General features: G+C 45.9%; 1 protein-coding gene across 8 annotated transcripts in view; it reads left to right on the forward strand.

Moving 5' to 3' along the window:
• The window catches only part of CCDC88A (coiled-coil domain containing 88A), a 270,112-nt gene that overhangs the window by 69,410 nt on the left and 179,696 nt on the right, over positions 1–21,006 (forward strand). The window contains exon 1 of one of the 8 annotated variants that reach the window (XM_068232540.1): positions 19,336–19,369. The exons of the other annotated variants lie outside the window; for them this stretch is intronic. Within the exon in view, the coding sequence (XP_068088641.1) occupies positions 19,338–19,369 (32 nt within the window). The 5' untranslated portion in view covers positions 19,336–19,337. Of the gene's footprint in view, positions 1–19,335; positions 19,370–21,006 lie in introns of those variants that run through there. 8 annotated transcript variants of the gene reach the window in all.

Here is a 21,006-nt window from a genome sequence, read left to right on the forward strand (position 1 = left end):
CCCAGCAGTCTGAAGTATGTTGACCCGGCCCTCGACCCAAAATGTTTGTGGACCCCTGATCTAGAGAGATTAGTAGCAGAGAAGAGAGTCTGATTTGTGTTTTCAGCTATATAGCTTTTTTTATTTATTTTTTTATTTTATAACATTGCATTTTTCTTTCACAGTTGCAGTTTTAAAACCACACTCTGTCTTTTAAGCTATAAAACAAAGCAGAAATAATGACCCTTTGAACGGTCCTGTAGTAAAATCTTATCACAAGCTGTTTCTCACTGTTTCTTGGCTGTTAATTGCTTTAGAAAACAAGACTGCATTTGACCCAAATTGGTCAAATAGCTCAGAGAAGCTCTATTGCATAGATAACTGAAGTTTTTTCTTTTAACTCTTCCTGTACTGGAAAACAATATGAGACTCTTTTCTTTGCTACTGATGTTCTATTTCTTAGCTGTACTACACATACAATCCATTATCTTAGAAGTTTATTTTTTGCTTTAAATAGTTTGTATTAAAAGCCCACCATTGAGCGCTTTCCATTTATAGTAAAGTATGTTATAGTAATTATGCTTTATAGGTAAAAAGGTACACTTTTTGCATGCAAAAAAATTAACCACTTACCGACCGCCTAACGCCGATGGGCGTCGGCAGGTCGAAGTGGTGTTTCCATGGAAACGGAGGGTGTCTCCGTGAACAGCCTGCGAGCCTCCGATCGCGGCTGGCAGGCTAAATGTAAACACGCGGGGAAGAAATCCCCTGTGTTTACATCATACGGCGCTGTGGCGCAGCAGCGCCGTAAAGGAGATCGACGATCGCCGGCATCTGATAGGCTGAAGCCTATCAGAGGCGGCGCACAACGGATCGCCGTCCTGTGCCCGCCCACAGGGCTGTGGAGTCGGTCCAAAACTCCGACTCCTCAGTTTAGGATTCCACCGACTCCGACTCCTCGACTCCGACTCCTCTAATTTGCATATTACAATTTTGTTGATTAAAAGTATGTAACATGAAATTCGTCTCTTAACTGCCAACGCTTAGGAATTTTACAAGACAACTGAAGTGAGGATACTTAGACTACTATATTTATTCCCTTTAGACTAAAACTAGTCCTTGGTAAGAGTACTTGTAAAAGGTACAAACCGGAACAAAGAACATCTATCAGGCCCTAGGCAATGTAAGTGTGGGTACATGTAAGAATGATGTGCAGGTACTCTGCAGGGGAATGAGGAGATTGTAAACAGACAACACCTCTGTGTTCAATGTGCACAGCATTCTCAGTGGATTCCCTGCAGCTCTGTGGGGAGTGCATATGTAGAGTATAGTACTACTGTGTAACAAAGTAAACCTGAGACTAATGAAATTAAAGTTTTATACATAACTGGGGCTTCCTCCAGCCGCCTTCAGGATAATCAGTCCCTCGTTGTCCTCCTCCACCACCTGGATCTTCTGCTATGAGTCCAGGTACTTGAGCCAGTCGGGCATAGTGCGCATGCACACACTCCGCCGCCAGGAGCATACTACACCTGTGCAGCACTATTGCGCAGGTGCAGAATGTTCCAGGCTGTGGGAGCGGCATGCGGCCGGACAGCGCTGACTGGCTGAATTACCAGGACTCGTAGCAGAAGATCCGGGTGGTGGAGGACAGCGAGGGACTGATTAGCCTGAAGGGGGCTGGAGGAAGCCCCAGGTATGTATAAAACTTTACTTTTCATCCGTCTCAGTTACCCTTTAATTTGTAGTCACCAAACCAAATTTTAACAACATATCAAATTATTTGATTTCATCAGCAAAGGGAGTACATACATTTGCATAAATCAGCATCAATGCAGAATTATTTCCATCTTGTTGACCATCTCTATTATTGACACAGCTACACATCAGGCTTTATTCTTACAGCATAGATGTTATTTAGTATATATGAGATTCCTGTGTACACATCATATATACAGTCACAATCAGATATGTATATCTGACCTTAAAAATACGGGGACTGCTTTATTGAAGCAGCACAAGTAACTAATTTTGATTGGTTTATTTCATTTTTGTGGACTAAGCACAGCTATTACTGTATATATACTGTATATATACACATTATTTTTAATGACTATTATCTGAGAAATAGAACATTTTATCATATTTTCTATTTTAATTACAGTTACAAATTCATTAGGAGTCGGAGTCGGTGCATTTTTTCCCGACTCCGACTCCAGGCACCCAAAATTGCCCGACTCCACGACTCCGACTCCACGACTCCGACTCCACAGCCCTGCCCGCCCATAGGAAGGAGGGGAGGGAGGGAAGGACAGGGAGGCTGGGAATCGCTGCGGAAGGGCGGAGCCCCCCCGCTCGGCCACACAGAGCGGCGGCGATCAGACGCTTGCCTCCTTTTGTGCATCGTGTGTATGAGGCTTTAGAGATTTGACCTCCTACCAGGTTCCAGTACTAGGACCTCCCCCTTCCCGAAACTGGCTGCACTATGCAGGCAGCTCTCACCTGCACACTGGTACAGAGCAGGCAGGTGCAGGCAGCTCTCACCTGCACACTAGTACAGAGCAGGCAGGTGCAGGCAGCTCTCACCTGCACACTAGCACAGAGCAGGCAGGTGCAGGCAGCTCTCACCTGCACACTAGCACAGAGCAGGCAGGTGCAGGCAGCTCTCACCTGCACACTAGCACAGAGCAGGCAGGTGCAGGCAGCTCTCACCTGCACACTAGTACAGAGCAGGCAGGTGCAGGCAGCTCTCACCTGCACACTAGCACAGAGGAGGCAGGTGCAGGCAGGTCTCACCTGCACACTAGCACAGAGGAGGCAGGTGCAGGCAGGTCTCACCTGCACACTAGCACAGAGCAGGCAGGTGCAGGCAGCTCTCACCTGCACACTAGCACAGAGCAGGCAGGTGCAGGCAGCTCTCACCTGCACACTAGCACAGAGCAGGCAGGTGCAGGCAGCTCTCACCTGCACACTAGCACAGAGCAGGCAGGTGCAGGCAGCTCTCACCTGCACACTAGCACAGAGCAGGCAGGTGCAGGCAGCTCTCACCTGCACACTAGCACAGAGGAGGCAGGTGCAGGCAGCTCTCACCTGCACACTAGCACAGAGGAGGCAGGTGCAGGCAGGTCTCACCTGCACACTAGCACAGAGGAGGCAGGTGCAGGCAGGTCTCACCTGCACACTAGCACAGAGCAGGCAGGTGCAGGCAGCTTTCACCTGCACACTAGTACAGAGCAGGCAGGTGCAGGCAGCTCTCACCTGCACACTAGTACAGAGCAGGCAGGTGCAGGCAGCTCTCACCTGCACACTAGTACAGAGCAGGCAGGTGCAGGCAGCTCTCACCTGCACACTAGTACAGAGCAGGCAGGTGCAGGCAGCTCTCACCTGCACACTAGTACAGAGCAGGCAGGTGCAGGCAGCTCTCACCTGCACACTAGTACAGAGCAGGCAGGTGCAGGCAGCTCTCACCTGCACACTAGTACAGAGCAGGCAGGTGCAGGCAGCTCTCACCTGCACACTAGTACAGAGCAGGCAGGTGCAGGCAGCTCTCACCTGCACACTAGTACAGAGCAGGCAGGTGCAGGCAGCTCTCACCTGCACACTAGTACAGAGCAGGCAGGTGCAGGCAGCTCTCACCTGCACACTAGTACAGAGCAGGCAGGTGCAGGCAGCTCTCACCTGCACACTAGTACAGAGCAGGCAGGTGCAGGCAGCTCTCACCTGCACACTAGTACAGAGCAGGCAGGTGCAGGCAGCTCTCACCTGCACACTAGTACAGAGCAGGCAGGTGCAGGCAGCTCTCACCTGCACACTAGCACAGAGCAGGCAGGTGCAGGCAGCTCTCACCTGCACACTAGCACAGAGCCAAACGGGCTCATGCCCAAGTGGAGGCTTCCTGCTACTGTGCAGGTGGGAGCCATCCTGCACCTGAGCTTATTCTCATACTGGAGCGCGGTCACGAGTTTCAGAGGTCCCACCGCTGATATGGCTAGGTGCATGGAGATGGGGCAAGTCTCTGGCAGATTTACTATCCTATGTATACAAGAAAAATGAAGGTTGTACTAGGGCTGTAAAGGCTTGAGTCTGAAGTGGTTAATATGTAAATATCAGATTATCTTATTTAAAGTGACATGAACTATTGCACAGGACAAAAGGAAAACCTAGAGAAATGCACCTTGTATGTATTTCAAGAGTTTGGCCTGTCTAATCCGCCCTCATCTGTGTCTAATCCCCACCTTAAAGAGACTCCGTAACAAAAATTGCATCCTGTTTTTTATCATCCTACAAGTTCCAAAAGCTATTCTAATGTGTTCTGGCTTACTGCAGCACGTTCTACTATCACCATCTCTGTAATAAATCAATGTATCTTTCCCCTGTCAGACTTGTCGGCCTGTGTCTGGAAGGCTGCCAAGTTCTTCAGTGTTGTGGTTCTGCTATGAACTCCCCTTTATGCAGACTGCCTGTGTGTTATTTAGGATTAGAGCAGCTTCTCTCTTCTCTCTCTTATCTTTTACAAGCTGGATAAATCGTCCTCTGAGCTGGCTGGGCTTTCACATACTGAGGATTTACAAACAAGGGCAAAGCTGTTTGCAGGAAGAAAAGAGCAGCCTGAAACTTCAGTGCATGGGGGAAAGAAACACACAAATGATCTCGAGATTCAAAAGGAAGGCTGTATACAGCCTGCTTGTGTATGGATGTATTTTCTATGTGTGGACATACTGTACATCAACCTACTTCCTGTTTTGGTGGCCATTTTGTTTGTTTACAAACAAACTTTTTAAAACTGTTTTTAACCACTTTTAATGCGGCGAGGAGTGGCGAAATTGTGACAGAGGGTAATAGGAGATGTCCCCTAACGCACTGGTATGTTTACTTTTGAGCGATTTTAACAATACAGATTCTACAGACTCTTTAATTTGATCTCTCAGCTGTGTTAGCTCAGGAATCTCTGCTGCCTCAGCACAGCAGCTATTTTGTAAACTCAGGATGTTAACAATATATCTTCCTCCATGAAAGCAGGAAGTATACCCACTGCAGATCTATTACAGGATTTGTATCAGCTGTAACAAAAAATGCTTTTCTTTAAATGTTATTATGCTGTTGAGTATCTTTTCGAGCAGAGAGGAAGTGCTGAATTTAACTGTTAGTGCAGACATCAGATAGTGGCTCAGTGTTTCCATTGACACCCTTGAGATGCTGTCCCGACTCCACACAAGGAAAGCCCACTGACTGGGTTGCATTTCCTCAGCTAGTCACTACTTTCCGTGAATGGGAGCTGTGCCTGGCATTGTTCCAGCTCTGCTCCTCCACAGCCCCTTCCATGCACCTAGGCCCGCGTCTTTTCATTTCCCGGTCACCAACATGCAAAGAATATAAAAACCTGCACATCTGTGTACCAGGCTTCATTCCATCTCCTATTCTTCATTCCGGATGTCTGCAGATGCCTGCTCCAAAGAATGTTGTGTCCTGTAGCATTTAAACCTTCAATGTTGTATAACTAGACTAGCTGATAACCCGGTGTTGCTCGGGTATAATTTTAGTGTTTCTTTGGCTTCGTCAACTTTTTCTAACCTTGACACGCAGTCACTAATGACCAAGTTTGTGCGGTTTGTTGGCCTTGGCATCAATAATTTATATTTTCCCATTGAAACCAGTATGTTTGGCTGTGTGGCTCCACCCCTTTTTTCCCTGAATTTTAACCCAAGTTATCCAATGACTGCGTGTAGCAGGTGTGAGGCCTCTGCCATTAACAGTGTAAGAATGGCAGCAGTTTAAATAATTCCTTGGAAATCAATAGGTAAATTTTGATTGGCTGTTGTAGGCTCCACCCACTATCTTGAATAATAACCCCAGTCACCCAGTGACCAAGTGTGCCAAGTTTGACAACCCTGCGATTAACATTGTAAAGGGGCCCATACACCTAACGATTTTCCCGGAGAAGATGCCGGGACCAGGCGGAGAAGACAGTGGTGGACCAGGGGACTCGCGCGGGCGGAGCAGGTAATGTATGCAGGGGAAGGGGGGGGGGGGGGGGGCGGCAGCAGCGGCAGCTCCACAGATTGTGATCGGTTTCAGGCTGAAATCTATTCACAATCTGTTTGCAGTAAAGGTGGCCATACAATCCCTCTCTGATCAGATTCGATCAGAGAGGGATCTATCTTTTGGTCGAATCTAATGGCAAATCGACCAGTGTATGGCCACCTTCAGAATGGCTTCAGTTTACATTTTCCAATTTAAAATGAATGGGTGAAATTGGCTGTTTTTATGTCATGTCCACTTTCCCTGAATTTGTAACCAACTGTGCCAAGTTTGGGTACTCTGGCTTCATTGTGGCAGCCTTTTACATTTTTTCCATTGACGTGAATGGGTGAAATCTGAAAAACAGGTGTGCAGGTGGGACGCGAGACCCCCAGAACATTTCATGCCAAGTAGAAAGGAATCTGTATATCATTTTTTGATTGAAATCTGTCAAGGCAATTTTAAGGGATGACGACACGCATACATACACACTTTTATATATAAAGATTATAAAAAAAATGCTGGCAGAGATGCCCGTGCTATGGAAATTCTGATACTTTCCTTGCAGATCTGTAGGTGATGCCCAGGCATACAGCAGAACACGCTGTTTATCCTCTGTAAGGTTAGATTTTCCTGAAGTGAACACTGAGCAGAGTTGCGATCAAAGAGGAAATTTAAGTGCACCTTATCAAGAAGTGGCAGCTCGGCATCTTCATTTCATAACCAATATAATATATGCAAAGCAATGGCAGCAGGATTAGGCCTCCTCCTTTTAAGCTTTCTACATCTCTCCGGTTCATATTAATGACTCTATCTTATCTACGGACAAGTCGGAGTCATTTTGTCGGGACTTTAAAGGGCAAGTTTTTTTCTTTATTTCACATGTCACGGTGCAAAGGGGGAGGAATATTCTTAAGGAGAATTGTGCTTGGTAATGGAAAATGGGAATTAGAAGTTCTGCGAAATCCCGCTAAGCACAGGGGGTGAAAGAAAGCTTGCTTTAGAAATCTGCATAGCACAGAGGTCCGGCTACGAGATGTCTTTGGCGGCATTCAGGGACGGGTTTAGGTAAAATGTTGCTAGGGCAAAAATGAATGTGGGGTCTTTGTTACATTTTAGCTTCCTGATTACAGTACTATAGAGCTGTTTAGCCAAGGGGGTTTGGGGTCATGGGCAATGGCCCAAATTACCTATATGGAAGCACCGGCCCTGGTGGATAGACTGAGCATCATAGGAAGTTGTGTCAATGTGAATAAGCACTTCTGATATTGCAGTCACATGCGTTGTCGAGCTACTTCTATACTGATATCGCTCAGGATTTACCGCCAATTGCTGGCTCCACCTGAGCGATGTCCGAGTGTAAAGAGTGTTACTCAAATAATAGCTATTCACATGAGCGATGCACCTATGTGTTGGGTGATGGGGAGCGAGGTTTTGTGCTGTGGTGCTGACCTCCAGTCTACGGCAGTGCGTCCTCCATCCCTCGAGAGATCATTGCTTTCCACCACAGTCCACAAAGCTCCCTGCCACTCACCTGACTCGTTTCTACATCCTGGCACCGTCGCTTTACGCCAGCTTCCGCTAACCCACTGAGACCGCCACCACCACCTTTCTCCTCCATTTATGATTGGTGATAGGCAACTTTGAAGCCTTGACAACGCATCCTCACAGGTGTGTTCCCCCCCCCCCCCCCCCCCCCCACTGCTCCTCATTGGTCCTTCAGATGAACCAATGAGAATTTTTCTGAGAATTCCTAGGAAGATTTCCATTGATCCACTTAGTGGACCAATGAGGAGCCTCGGTGGGAGCTATGAAGAAACTGTTCTCCCCTCAGGCATGCTGGTTAGTTGAGACTTCCGGTTGCCTGAGTTCCGGATAACGGGGACTTTGCTGTATTTAATGTAAAACAGGATATCCTAATAATTTCCTTCATTCTACTATATATCATTACGGTATCTTTTTAATCCTTGCAGTGCATAGAGCTGAACAGAAAGGGTTACAGTTTCTGTTACACTGTTTACAGTATAATAATGTACAGTATATTCAATAATAAAGATTAGTAGGTATTAACACTTGCAGCAGGCAGGGCAGCCCTCTGTACAAAGCCCCCCTGTCTAATCATCTGAGAGTCGGTCTACAGTTACTCTTGTTTTCAGACAAATCCTGCAACCATCTGCTCACTTTGAAATTCGCTTATTTTTATTTAACGGTCTCTAAAAATAGGTAGATGTGGTATAAAAATATGATGCAAGTTTTTCCGACAGCGCAGAGCAGTGTTCAGCAGTTATTCTTGCCTCGTCTGTTGCCAAAAGTCAGTCGTTTGTGGAGCCTTTCCAGGTTTTTTAAGTGTTGGTTTTGTAGACGATGATGATGTGCTTTTATTGCTTTTTCCTGAGATCTCGTTGGGTTATGCGGTCGGAGACGCACAAGCTTAGCCTTTCTACCAGAACAAACTTCATCTGCATTCGAAGTGTGGGCCTCACACAGCAAATAAACTGTATGTAATATAATTATAGATGGTGGACAAAAAATGTTCTATGCTAGGTACACACCATACAATTTTGTGGCAGATTTACATACTAGATCGATTATTTCCAACATGTCCGATCTGAATTTTGATCGATTTGAAATTGATTGGAAAAATGTTCGAAAAAACGATTAAAAAAGATCAAAATTCAGATCGTACATGTTGGAAATAATCCATCTGGCAGGTAAATCGACCAGAAAATTGCATGGTGTGTACGTAAGGCAAACGTTCTGACCATGGCAACTTATTATTATTATTATGTGTAGCGCAGACATCTTCTGCAGCATTGTACACAGTATATTGTCTTGTCACTTAACAGTCCCTCAGAGGGGCTAACAATCTAATCCCTATCATAGTCATGTGTCTATGTATGTATCGTAGTCTAGGGCCAATTCACTTATCTGTATGTTTCTGGGATGTGGGGGGGAACCAGAGTGCCCGGAGGAAACCCACACAGACACAGGGAGAACATACAAACTCCTTGCAGATAGTGGAATCGGGAACCCAGTGCTGCAAGGCGAGCGTGCTAACCACTATTTCCACTTGTGATGCCCATAGGATAGGACTCTGGGACAGTACAATGCTTTGGGAGGTAATGGATGTAGTTTGTATCTTCTGCTTGAACAGCTGTGGAAATCTGTAATTAAACATCTGTGGAAAATCCGGGCATATCAGGAAGTCAGCAGCCGCGGCCCTCTCCTATGGAAACAGACTGATATTCCTGTGTGATTCCGCGATATTAAGAAATGCTGCTGCTGTAGACCGGCTGTTATTGGGTTTTATGGCAGGAACGGTTGGCTCGCTCATTAATCATGAAGTTGAATTTGTTGGGATTAAGTTGGAGGTGGCAGAGTAATAGACAAATCCTCTTAGCGTTCCCAGAGATTATCTAGCAGGGGTGATGTGGGGTGTTTATTCATTCATATTCAGGAGACAAACATTCTTCTGCTCTCCATGGGAGAGTATCCTTCATTTTCTTTCATACCTTACAGAGGAACTGTAGTGAAAATAACATCAATAAAATTGCTTCCTTTTTACAACATTCATTTGTAGATTTAGTGTTTGCCCATTGTAAAATCTTTCCTCTCTCTGATTTACATTCTGAAATGTATCACTGGTGGTGACATCTTTAGTTCTGCCAGGTGATCTGTGCGGAATGTTCGTTACTGAGAGTTCTGTGCACAGAGGGAGATATTGCTTGCTTGGCAATTGGTAAAAGCCATGATTTCCCACAATGCAATGAGGCTCACAGACAGCAAACTGTCAGGACCAGGGTCCTGACTTCACACTCTGGGAGGGGTTTCACCACAATATCAGCCATAGAGATCCCCCCCCCTTCCTCATTGATCTATTTGAGGAAAGGTAAAGATTTCTTGTGGTAAAGGGGGGATCCGTTATTTATTGGGATGAAGTTCAATCCTTGGTTAAAGTTCCTCTTTAAAGAGGAGCTGTCAGCCATACTATCTTACAAAAATAACAAAAACACCAGTACATAAATACTTGCTCAACTGACATAACACATGTATTGCACTGTCCACGTTTTTGATTTTAGTGATTTTTTTTTTTCCTACAGTTAACAAAAAAAAGAAAATCCTTCTTAACATTTCCCATGTTAACTGTAGCTATTTTGAAGCCAATCCTGATGTCATTTCCTCCCTTACTCTCCTCTGCCTGATAGTGTATGCATTGCCCGCCCTTCACTATAGAAAGTGCATTGTCTCAGCAGGAGAAATATTGGCCAATCCGAGAGGAACAGAGGTGTGGGAGGGAAAGAGGCTTCAGACAATCGGGCTGCATTAGATAAGTCTGAGGGGAAGTAGAGAAGCAAAAAAGCACAACCCAGCATGCCCTGCGAGTTCCTTTGTGTGTACCAAATTTTGTGCGTGCCAAATAAGAGTCAGGTAAACTGGGGAATGATCCTTTATCTGCAAGGAAAGTAATAGTGATTTTAACTTTTGGATTGCCTGGTTAGCATCCTTATTACTTGTTTACCAAGAAATAAAGAATTGATTTTTGATTTTCTGCCCGACAGCTATACTTTAAAGAGAACCCAAGGACAAACATTATATAAAAATTAGACCCTTCCCTAAGGAGAGGGAAGACCCTGGAACTTAATGAAGCTTCCCTCGCTGTCCTCTGGTCCCCGGTTGCTGCTAGCGGACCCTCCAGCTGAACGGGGCTGCACTTCTCTTCTGGAACAATCCTGTTTGTACTGTAGCATGAGCGACTCCAGCCGCACCTAAGCAGGTGCAGTACGCCAGCGCTCGTGCTGAAGAGGAGTAGGGTGCTGATCAGATTACTGACAAGCCCTTATTGGTAATTTCTTGAAGGTCCGCGCTCTGCGATGGGGGACAAGAGGACATCGAGGGAAGCCTCGTTAAGATGCAGAGGCTTTCCTCTTCTTGGGTATCTGATTATGTACCTGAGATTTGGTTGAGTTGCACTTCAGAGAGGAACTCCTAACAGTGGGGAAGAGTGTGGAAGTCTCACAGTGGGTCCACAGATAAAAGCCTAAACAATGTTCCAGACCTGTCTCCTTCCAAAACAGGGGTTCTCTGTTGCTTTCTATTACCTCTTGGTAAAAAATCCTATCACTTTCTTTTTCTAGTGGGTAGAGAATTTTCAGATTGATGCCACAGTATAGCATAGAGTTGTGGGGTGCAATTGATTGCCTATGAAAAATGTAAGGATATGGTTTGCACTTGGCACTCCTCATGCAAAGGATCCTGAGATGCAGCATGTGATTGTGTGGGGAGCGGTACGGACCTCCTGTCAATCTCTCTCCTAACTGTTCTGGGTCTTCATTCTCTCTCTCCCAACTGTGCTGGGTCTTCATTCTCTCTCCCAACTGTGCTGGGTCTTCATTCTCTCTCCCAACTGTGCTGGGTCTTCATTCTCTCTCCCAACTGTGCTGGGTCTTCATTCTCTCTCCCAACTGAACTATGTCTCAATCTCTCTCCCAACTGAACTATGTCTCAGTCTCTCTCCCAACTGTGCTGGGTCTTCATTCTCTCTTCCAACTGAACTATGTCTCAATCTCTCTCCCAACTGTGCTGCGTCTTCACTCTCTCTCCCAACTGTGCTGGGTCTTCACTCTCTCTCCCAACTGTGATAGGTCTTCAGTCTCTCTCCCAACTGTGCTGGGTCTTCAGTCTCTCTCCCAACTGTGATGGGTCTTCAGTCTCTCTCCCAACTGTGCTGGGTCTTCAGTCTCTCCCCCAACTGTGCTGGGTCTTCAATCTCTCTTCCCAACTGTTCTGGGTCTTCAGTCTCTCTTCCCAACTGTGCTGGGTCTTCAGTCTCTCTCCCAACTGGGCTGGGTCTTCAGTCTCTCTCCCAACTGTGCTGGGCCTTCAGTCTCTCTCCCAACTGTGCTGGGTCTTCAGTCTCTCCCCCAACTGTGCTGGGTCTTCAGTCTCTCTCCCAACTGTGCTGGGTCTTCAGTCTCTCTCCCAACTGTGCTGGGTCTTCAATCTCTTCCCAACTGTGCTGGGTCTTCAGTCTCTCTTCCAAACTGTGCTGGGTCTTCAGTCTCTCTTCCCAACTGTGCTGGGTCTTCAGTCTCTCTCCCAACTGTGCTGGGCCTTCAGTCTCTTTCCCAACTGTGCTGGGTCTTCAGTCTCTCTCCCAACTGTGCTGGGTCTTCAGTCTCTCTCCCAACTGTGCTGGGTCTTCAGTCCCTCTCCCAACTGTGCTGGGTCTTCAGTCCCTCTCCCAACTGTGCTGGGTCTTCAGTCCCTCTCCCAACTGTGCTGGGTCTTCAGTCCCTCTCCCAACTGTGCTGGGTCTTCTGTCCCTCTCCCAACTGTGCTGGGTCTTCAGTCTCTCTCCCAACTGTGCTGGGTCTTCAGTCCCTCTCCCAACTCTGCTGGGTCTTGAAGGTGGGAGGGGGAGATTGGAATCTGGTCTGCCCAGTGAGTGGGAGGGGAGAATACCAGTCCCTTCTTGGGGAGGGGTTGATCTTCCATGATAATTTTACTATATTATAGATTTTTTGAGGAGGGAATCTGTGACCACTTTGATACTCCTGATGGATAAAGGCTGTGACCACATTAATGCTGCTGATGTGTAGAGTGTGTGACCACACTGATGCTACTGATGGGTAGAGGTTGTGGCCACACTGATGCTTCTGATGTGTAGAGGGTGTGACCACACTGATGCTACTGATGGGTAGAGGTTGTGGCCACACTGATGCTTCTGATGTGTAGAGGCTGTGACCACATTGATGCTGCTGATGTGTAGAGGATGTGACCACACTGGTGCTACTGATGGGTAGAGGCTGTGACCACACTGATGCTGCTGATGTGTAGAGGCTGTGACTACACTGTTACTGCTGCTGATCCTAGAATGTTCCAAACTTTGTCAGTGAAGAAAAAAGAAACCACAGAGAATTTGTGTGTTTGTGCCTTGTACAAGTAGCTGTATGTGTGTATGGATGGAGCCACACAGCATGCCCCTTTCCTGCCTCTGCACTGTATAACCTTAGAAGGCTGAGCGATTCCTCTTACAGCTGCTCTGATTTGAACTTTGATATTTTCTGTGCGGAAGCTGGAAGTTATTACAGATTTCCCCCAGGATAATCCATTTTGCTTTGTCTTAGGTCTGTTTAATAAACGTATGCCACAGCTAAATGGAGTCATTGCGTACAAGCGAATTAGCTTTTATTAAAGCGGAAGTTCATTCATAGAAACCGCTACTAACCTACTTCACAGTAACATCTGCAGATGCTTTTAACACGTAAAACAGAATTTGGGCAGGTTTGGTTTTCATAACAACAAAAAGTTTTGGTTCCTTGCTCATAAACAGATTGATGTGGCCAACAGAGGTAGATTCTTCTCATTATCTGATCAGAGGGGGATCTATCTGATCAAATCCATCCACTCCCTGAACACAGATCTTCAATAAATTCCAGCATGAAACCTATTCAAAATCAATGTGCAATGCCTGTCTGGCCCTCAGGTCTCTCAGCTCCCGCCTCCTCCCCTAACTCCTGGGCCATGCGGAGTGTAGGGGCAAAGGGTCTACCCTCACCTGTCCGGCGTTTTCTCCTGTGTCTTTTCTCCATCCAGGGCTGTGGAGTTGGTACAAAAATCATCTGACACCGACTCCTCAGTTTATGAAACCACCGACTCGGGTACCCAAAAATGACTCCGACTGACTCCACAGCCCTCTCTCCATCACCAGGGCTTCTCCCTGTCTCTTCACTCCTGGGTAGCTGTGTTCCCCAGGACCACACACTAGGAGCACTGTGCCACGTGTCTTACGGCAGGGCTTCCCAACCCTGTCCTCAAGTGCAACCAACAGTGAATGTTTTGAGGAAATCTACAGAGGGAGTTAATCCTTGCCTTAAGGGACCACTAGAGGCCTCTAGTATTCAGTCTCTAGTGTTTGGCACATAATACACGGCTCACCGGGAGTGAAGAGACCGGGAGAAGCCCCAGTGGTGTAGAGAAGACACGGGAGGAAGCATCGGTGGACAGGTTAGGGTAGCTCCGCTGCTGCACCAGTTGGCCCACAATCAACGTCACTAGCGACCAGCTCCCAACCTGCCTCCATTTTCTATCCACATGATTGACCCAATCGATCAATTTCAGGCTCAGATTGGTAGATCTGGAATCGTTTGGCGGCAGCCATTTCTACCAGATTCAATCAAACTACCAGATTTCCAATATATAACATTTTGCCTACTGACTCCTAAGACTGCTGCTGTTGTCGTTAATTATACCGCTGGCTAATGTCAAGAATAATTAGCTCCCTAGTCTCTTTGAAAGAGGATTTTAATTGCTAAATGGGAATGTTGTTGAGCCTCCGGGCAATGCTATACTTTGTAGCGGGATAGCTTATTCAATAAGGGTAATAGCCTACAGAGCGTTTTGGGCGCGTTTGCGCTCAATGCTCTGTATAGAAGTGCTGCAAAATAATTTTTAAAGCGATTTTGCAGCAATTTGGGGGCCAAGCATTGTGGTTTTTAAAGAAAGTTAATTATATTTACTAAGTGTCCCAAATTCCGGCTTCTGCCCATAGCCCCACCCTCAGCAGAAGAGGTCACAGGCCTCTGATTGGTACTGGAAAAGCTCCTATGACTTCTTCCATTAGGGGGTGGAGCTACAAATGAAAGACAGACATCGAGTCACCTAGTAAGTGTTTTTTTAAAAAGAACCGCTAATTGGAAGTAGAAAGGGGTAAAGAGGCACCCAAGGTAAATAAAATGCATTAAAAGCAACTAAAATATAAATAAATGAGGTGGCTTACCTCAATGATGACACACCCATATAGAAATGGATATTTATTAGTGAAAAAAGTACAGGCAATGCGTTTTGTGGGAACTCGCCCACTTCCTCAGGCCAGATAAAGTGCCACTAAATGCCGGTAGCCGGATTCAAGGCGCCTCTCGGTTACCGGCATTTAGTGGCACTTTATCTGGCCTGAGGAAGTGGGCGAGTTCCCACGAAACGCGTTGCCTGTGCTTATTTTCACTAATATCCATTTCTATGTGTGTGTGTGTCATCATTGAGGTAAGCCACCTCATTTATCTATATTTTAGTTCTACATCTGCTCCTGCCTGCAGTGGTTGGTTGCCCTTCTGCAACCCGCCTTTGTGAGTATCAATTCAACACCATTTAATTTATTCATCAATCTCTGTGACGTACTGCACCATCTTGTCTCCCGTTGTCTCTGTGTTTTTTTTTCATAAGGTGCATATATTCACCCTCAACCTTCTTGCGCTAATTTGGAAGCACTGTACAGTTTACTGTACAGCACGTGTAATCAGAGGTAATCCGAATCGGCCAAAGAATTGCTGTACACAGCGCCTGCACGATTTAAAATGGGTGTGCAAAGTGGAATGCTAGGACAGACCATAGCAGTTACAATATGATGGTGGTTGTGTAATACGGATTGCAGAGCAGAGAGCAGTGCTGATGTTTCTTGTTGTCATTGACATTTTAATTTTCATCACATTGTATTGTCTAAAATGTTCAAGGGCAAACTTTGCATTCAATTATAAACTTTCACTAGAGGGAATGTTTTCACAGATCTACTACCCAGTCTTCTGAACTCCATGGCAAACGCAGTTAGGCTTGGAACCCACTAGAGCGCTTTTTTAAACGTTTAGGGCCCGTTCACACTTAAAATCGCAGAACGGGAGTGATTTTCCCGCAGTTAGCGCGGAAAAATCACTGGACACTGCAGCGGTTTTGGAGCGATCGCGATTAGCGTGCTATGCACGCTAATCACGATCGCAAATCGCGGAACGCTCGTCGCCGGCAAACCGCTGCATGCAGCGCGGTTGCGGTTATCGCTAACCGCAACCGTGGCAGTGAGAACACTGCCACTCTCTACATTGTGTAGCGGTTCTTGCAGAACCGCTAGCAGTTTGCCGTGAGCGGGAATCAGGTGTGAACGGGCCCTTAGGGAGCGCTTTAAATGGCTAGCGATTTCCCTAAACGCACTGCCAATGTAAATAAAAGTAACAAATTCCACAGTAGAGATTACAGTGAACAAAATCGCAATCACAGGACATGCAGTATTTTTGGAGCGTTTGCAATTATATGTAAAGTGCTGGTATATAAGCCCTGGCAAATAGCCCATAAATTGCTACACATAGTGATTTGTGTGCAATTTTAAATTACTGCAAACTGTTAAAAATAATAATAATCAGAATTAAAATCGCTAATTGCAAATCGCTATCCCAATCGCTGGCAAAAAGCTTAAGCTTTTTAAAATGGCTACCAAAATCACCGGAAAATGCTCATGAAATTGCGTACAAAACTCTAATGAAAAACGCTAGCAGTTTTTGCAATTTGTAGCGGGTTCCAGGCCTGACACTATATGTGAACATTCTTCATTTAGGCCTTAGAATTTCGGCAAGCGCACAAAATTTAGTTTTTTTTTTTTTTACATACTGGTGTACACAGAGTTTCTGCATCAGTTGTATTTTTTTTTTTTTTTTGATGCACTGGCTTTACATGCACAGATTTAACATATTAGGGAAGCCTTCCAGGATGCACCATATCTTTACAGTCTTCCCTTCTATAAAACTGTGAGTGTGAAAATGAAGGAATTCTCAGGCTGTGGATGGCGTGCTCAGGATCCATACATTTGTCGCTAGAAGGTTAATGTGGTTTTAGGCTTAAATATCTGGGTGGGTCTTATGTCAGAGCAGATGGCAAGAAGTAAGACCCAACTGTTGTCCAATCTGCTTGGCTCACACGCAAACCATTAAGTTATCAAATTTCCGTCTGCGAGATATTGGTCAATAGGCTGCCGGACCATTCATTCTATTTCCAGGCACAGGAGGGCCGGGATTACATTTTATAGTAAGATTATCATTCCTAACCCCTGTCTCCATTTTAATCTAGTTGGGCTTTCTGTGATGTTATGTTTTTGTTTAGTAAAAGTTAGGCCTGGTTCACACTGCAAGAGCTTTTAGTGCTAGTGATTTGAACAGTTCTTGCTAATGCAATGCTGTGGGGGATTTTTATAAAATCACACTGCTCAAATCACAAGCGCTTAGTAAAAGCTCTTGCAGTGTGATCCAGCCCTAAGGCTAGGAACTCACTACAAGTCGCAAATGGCAATCGCTGGCATTTTAAATTAGTGTTTGGTGAGGGCGCTTTCACACGAGCTAGCGCATGAACAAACGCGATTTCATGCATGCGTTATGAATTACAGCATGACGTTGGGAAGTTGCGGTTTGACGCATATCACCGGCGCTAGTTCTAATTCACCTGACGGAAAAACGCAGCAGCTGGACGATTTAAAGCTCCCAGATGCGCTACAACGTAATGCTCTGGAACGCTTTGTCTGATGTGAAGTCAAATAGACTTTCATGTTATCCTGCTTACCGCATCCTAGGAGTGATCCTTCAAAATGCACCGATCAGCTGCAAGTGTGAAAGAGCCCTAAGCGGCTTCATGAGCATTTTCCGGCAATTTTGGTACCGATTATAAAAAGTGTAAGCTATTTGCCAGTGATTGTGATTAGCGATTTAGGGATTTGCCAGCGCTTCAATACTTTACATTGGAACACGAACACTCCCAAAATGTCTTTCGATTGCGATTCCCCTAATTGCAATCGCTCCAGTGGATTCAGTCCCATCCACTTACATTGGCAAAGCCTTTAGGGCAGGCCCGGATTTACCTCACAGGAGCCTATAGGCACAGATGTCCTGGCACCCTCCATGAATCTACAAGCACCCACTGAACCTCACCACAAGCGTGCTGGCTGGCCCATTACTTCTCTTGCCTTTTATAGGTATCTACCAGTGCCTCTTAGTATTCGGGAGCCAGAAGTACCCTCAATATTAAGTAGCTAGAGGTGCCCCAAGTATTAGTTAGCTAGAGGAACCTCAGTATTAAGTAGCCAGAGGTGCCCCAACCTGAAGGGAGATCTTATCAGTGGAATGCCGAGACCCAGGTGAGCAACCTCACATTGAGGGCCCATTCACACTAGAACCACTTTTCTGAGCGTTTTGCGATGGATTAGCGGTTTTTAAAATTGCTCCCATTCACTTTCATAAAAATCGCGGAAAAATTGCCGCAATCGCGTACGTGAAAATGGCAGAGATTACTTTTTTTTTAACGATTTTTACCGCGATTTTAATGAAAGTGAATATAAGCGATATTTTTTTTTAAAAAACCACTAATCAAACGCAAAACTCTCAGAAAAGTGCTTCTAGTGTAAATGGGCCCTTACACTGTGCTGGGGATTCTGTATAAGTAAGGAGGGAGGGAGGCACTTGGTGAGGGGGATGAGCTGCCTTTCTATCATCAGGCGCCTGTAGGCATGTGCCTTATGGTAAATCTGGCCCTGCTTTAGGGAAATCGCTAGCGATTTCAATCGATCCCTAAATGCCCATAAAAACGCTCTAGTGGGTTCCAGCCCTAAGGCCTCATACACACGAGGCCCCGTTGTTGCTGTTGCTAGCACACAGGAGACGTGTGCGCAACAGCTTGGCGACAGCTGTCTACACGTCTCTGCCCAACAGGCAGACGCGGCGGAAGCTGTCGCCGAAGGTTCGCCCCCCCCGCTGGAAGCTCCCTTCTGGCTGTGGGTAGCTGTCGCTAGTCCGCACATACATACGCAGTACGCGTGGTGGACTAGCGACAGTTGCTGAGACAGAAGTTGCCGGCGATTGAACTTTTCAATCGCACGGCAACTGCTGTCTCCAGCGATAGTTCGGGGTGCGCGCCTCATACACACGGGGCAACTGTCGCCCAGACATGCGCGTGCCACGTGTTTGTGGCGACAGTTGTGCCCCGTGTGTATGAACCTTTAGGCCTGGTTCACACTGCAAGAGCTTTTTTAGCACTAGTGATTTGAAATGCTCTTGCTAATGCATTGCTATGGGTGATTTTTATAACCTCACATCCCTGAAGTGAGAACAGACTCCTAGCATTACATTAGCACGAGTATATAAAATCACAAGCTCTTAAAAAAGCTCTTGCAGTGTGAACCAACCCTATAAATGTGCCTGTGGATATTGTGTCTGTAGCGTCTGGTTTGAAGTTGATGCGACTCGCCAGAAGTAGGTTGCTCTTAAATGTAGAATAGCTCAGGGCTAGGCTTCGCTTTACTACAGAGCAGCCTATTGACTGCGAGACACATTTGCCCTATTTCACTAGGCTGTTTGCCAGGCAGGCATTTCATATTTTTCCATCTCCTAAAAGGATCTATTCATAGCAGACCAGGACTAGTGAGCGGGGCTCAGGTACCTGGTGTTTGGAATAGAGATGATTTTTTTTCTTTCCTTGAGAATGTTGGTTTAATGAGCAGTTCAGCAGCTGCAATGCAGGGCTCACAGTGATGAATTATGGATGAAGGCTCCCTGGATTTCCCAGTGATGTAAGAGAACCCGCCTACCTTCCATCCCAGCCACATGTTACAAACATGCTGCATTCTCAGGTTTATTGATTGCCTTTTAATTGCTATGCAGAAATCTTTACTCCACACTTGTGTTTGTGTCGGCGGTGGCTAATGAAGCTGGGAGGGGAGGTGTACCGGGTTTCAGGGTCTGCATTTGTCAGCATTCTCCATGTCCCAGCGGGGCAGGGAAGACACCAGGAAGAAACGCTAACGTTGCAGGAATCGCTTGTGTTTTTGCCGCTATGAAAATCTGGCCCGCGTATAAAACTGCATATATGTGCGTTTTCCATTGTGATTTTTTTTTTTTTTTTTTTAAATGCACTTGAATAATTTTGAAAAACGCATGTAAAACGCACAATTTGTATCTCAATGGAGACGCAGGGAAATGTGTTCTTACATGGTTTTTTTTGTTTGTTTGCTTGGTTTTTTTTTTCAAATTTGCTACTGTATTTAACTTTATTGAGAATATTTTAAAGAATGCAAATGCAAAACACATAAAGCATAGGTGAAACACAAGTGCATACAAAAACGCTAAAAAAAATAAAAAAATGAATGCACAGTGCTGAAAGCGCATGGTTTTCTGCACTGCCTAGTGTGCTCCCAGCCTGATTATAGCATTGACTTGATCATATGTAAATGGGATTTACAATTGTCCGTTCTCCAATACCAAAGGGATTCAGTGCACAGTTATGTTTTTAGTCCTGAATATTATTCCCATTTCAGAATTAGAGGAGAGAAAAAAATATATTTATTATTAAAGTGTAAATGAGATGGGGCAGGAGAGAAAATGTTTACATATCTGGGGCTTCCTCCAACCCCCTCCGGCCTGATTGCTTCCTCATAGTCCTCTGCCACCTCTCCGTTCATCCGCAATGGGCCCGGTAAGTTGTCCAGCCAGGGCCAGTCGGCGCAGTCTGGCTGCATGCGCTTCCCCTGCCGTGCTTTGGTAGCAGGGAGCATTCGCCGCCAATGCATTACTACTGCGCAGGCACAGAACGCTCCTGGATGAACGAAGAGGCGGCGGAGGAAGTCAAGGGAGCAGTCAGGCCGGGGAAGGCTGGAGGAAGTCTCGGGTCTGTAGAGAAGCATACTTTTCATTGTCTGTATGCTTCACTGTACCTACTGTATGTGACAACGTGGCCGTAATGTGTGCTACCACTTTTTTGTTGCGTTTCTGTTGAATGGGGAACACAATGCAACGTCCCACTGTGAACCCAGCCTTAATCTTACTGTTTGATTAAAAGAGAGCAAGCCCATATAGTGAAATATTGTATGTTTTTGTTTTTGCGTAGTTATTGTAAAGCTGGTGGGTCCATTTTAAATTGTTATGCTTTGGTAGGACGCGTGACATTTAGAAAGGTTGGCCTTTACTCAGGCTTGGAAAATGGGCTTAGAAATTCCTCCTTTTTTTCCTAGCATGATGGTAACCAAGAGGGCTGAATTGCATTTGAGAGACAAGAGAGGCGATGTCAGGCCAGTAATGGGGATGGATTGGATATGAGCTGGCCGCTTTGTAGTGCGGATGCTGCTTATCTCTGACAAGCTATGCGGCATCCATTGTTGTAGCTGTGCAGGGCATAGTCCCCCTCTCACCCTGGTGACGCCATTCACAGCGC

This window comes from Hyperolius riggenbachi, chromosome 4, assembly GCF_040937935.1.
Source record: "Hyperolius riggenbachi isolate aHypRig1 chromosome 4, aHypRig1.pri, whole genome shotgun sequence".
NCBI lineage: Eukaryota > Metazoa > Chordata > Amphibia > Anura > Hyperoliidae > Hyperolius > Hyperolius riggenbachi.